General features: G+C 31.0%; 1 protein-coding gene across 1 annotated transcript in view; it reads left to right on the forward strand.

Moving 5' to 3' along the window:
* Nucleotides 1-240: 240 nt before the first annotated feature.
* The window catches only part of LOC110029589 (G-type lectin S-receptor-like serine/threonine-protein kinase At2g19130), a 2,617-nt gene continuing 701 nt past the window's right edge, over nt 241-2,156 (forward strand). The window contains exons 1-3 of the mRNA XM_020731942.1: nt 241-345; nt 612-810; nt 926-995. Of these exons, the coding sequence (XP_020587601.1) occupies nt 325-345; nt 612-810; nt 926-995 (290 nt within the window). The 5' untranslated portion in view covers nt 241-324. The remainder of the gene's footprint in view (nt 346-611; nt 811-925; nt 996-2,156) is intronic.

Genomic DNA, 2,156 nt, shown 5'->3' on the forward strand with positions numbered 1-2,156 from the left:
ACACACACACATATATATATATATATATATATACACACACACATATATATATATATATATATATACACACACACATATATATATATATATATATATACACACACACACATATATATATATATATATTAAAAGTTTTGTCTTTTTCTCTAATTCCAAATTAAGTGATGTCAACCTCCTCTTTGATTATGAATAAATAGGACAATCTCTCTCTCTCTCTCTCTCCCCCCTCTCTCTCTCTGCATAACAGCGTGTCCATGGACCATGGCTATTAGGGTTCCACTTTGATCCCTTCCGAAGGCTAAGCTACTGCTCCCCAACTCGTCCATGAAATCGTTCATTCTCAAGGTATATCTACCATTCTTATAAAGGGAGAGTTGAAAAGGCTAAAGCTAACTATACCTGCAACCAAATCTCATCTTAATCTTTTGTTTTTTCTCTTCGTGTTTTCTACTTTCTTTACTGAGTCATACAGCCGGCCGTTGAGAATTAATGCCGACGGCTGAATCAATCATAAAGTCGTCTCTCTATAACACTATTTTTCTAGCTTCTGTACTGAGTCATACAGCTCATAAAAAAAAACAAAGAAATTAACGTTATAGTACACACGACAGATATCGAAGAGCAGGAAAAAGAGAACAGAGAAAGCAAGACCGGCCTGCCATCAAGAGATGGAAGCTAATAGAAGAAGGGAAGGAGGAGTGGAGATGAGGAAGCTTCATATAGTTTACTTCCTCAGCCGAAATGGAAAGACTGAGCAGCCCCATCTAATTCGTGTTCATCATTCGAGCAACAATGGGGTTCACCTACGAGGTTATTTTTGCAAATTAATTATTTATATCTATTTTTATATATGATAGGGTTGGTTTTGCTAATTGTATGTTTCTGTGGGGTTTTGATGAGGTTGTTATGATGTGAATATATGTAGATGTTAAGAGATGGCTTTCAGAGCTTCGGGGAAGAGAAATGCCGGACTCCTTTTCTTGGTCTTACAAGAGGTTTTGTTTTCTTTTATTTATTTGTTTAATGGTGGAATTCCTTTTATTTTTGTTCTTATGGTTTTTACATTGGTATTGATTTTCTTTTATTTAAAAAAAAATTATTGGTTAAATTAAAAGACTTTTTTTTTCAGATTCATATAAGTTAATATGTAATTTCATTAATACCCCTATCAAATTAAATAAGAAAAAATAATATTAATTTCAACAAGTGTTATAATAAAATGACAAATAAAATAAGAAATTTCAATAGAAATAATAAAAAAATTAATTAATATCAAATATAAATTTTATTTTTTAAATAATTTAATATAATAAATGTAAAAGTTTGAAATTTAATAAATTTTAATTATATTTTATAATAAAATTTTCTAAAACAGTTTGCTGCAAGTAAGAGTCGAGTCAGAGTTGATTTGAGTTTGACTTGTTAACTCATCGAGCTCCTTCGCTCAAAAACCACTTATCGAGCTGAGGTCGAGCGGCTTAGCTCATTTACACCCTAAGTATACTATCTTAGCGCGCGTGTGTGTGTTGAAATTATTACAGTTATAAATGTCATTTTATAAAGTTGACATATTTCCATTAAGAAACATTCCTCTATTAAATATAAAAATATTCATTGAGCTCAACTTAATATAAAATTAATCTTCTTGAAGTTCTTGTTACGGGTGTAAACAAGTTGTATCGGGTTCAAGTCATCTTAGAGTTGACCTTGAGCTTGATTAATATTATTTGAGTTCAAGTTCGAGCTAGAGCTTAAGTCACAGGCTCACGAGCCAACTTCTCAAATATAAAAGAGGAAAAATAATATTAATTTAAGATAATGTTACAATAAAATGACTAATAGAATGAACAATTATGAGAGAAATAATAAGAAATCTCTTAATATTAAACACAAACTATTATTTTTTAAAATATTTTTAATACTTTAAAGATAAGTCTTCATATTTTATATGTTTTGAATATAGTTTAAAATAATATATTTTGAGGCTGATCAGGAGCTAACGAGTCGAGTTGGGCCCAAATTGAGCTTGGCTTGTTACCTCATTGACCTCAGTTCATGAGCCACGTATTAAGCAGAGCTCGAGCAAAATCACGAGTCAACTTGACTCACTTACACCTCTAGTTCTTACCATATTACTCTTAGGTTGAAATATGAGG

Source organism: Phalaenopsis equestris, unplaced genomic scaffold (assembly GCF_001263595.1).
Source record: "Phalaenopsis equestris unplaced genomic scaffold, ASM126359v1 Scaffold000597, whole genome shotgun sequence".
NCBI lineage: Eukaryota > Viridiplantae > Streptophyta > Magnoliopsida > Asparagales > Orchidaceae > Phalaenopsis > Phalaenopsis equestris.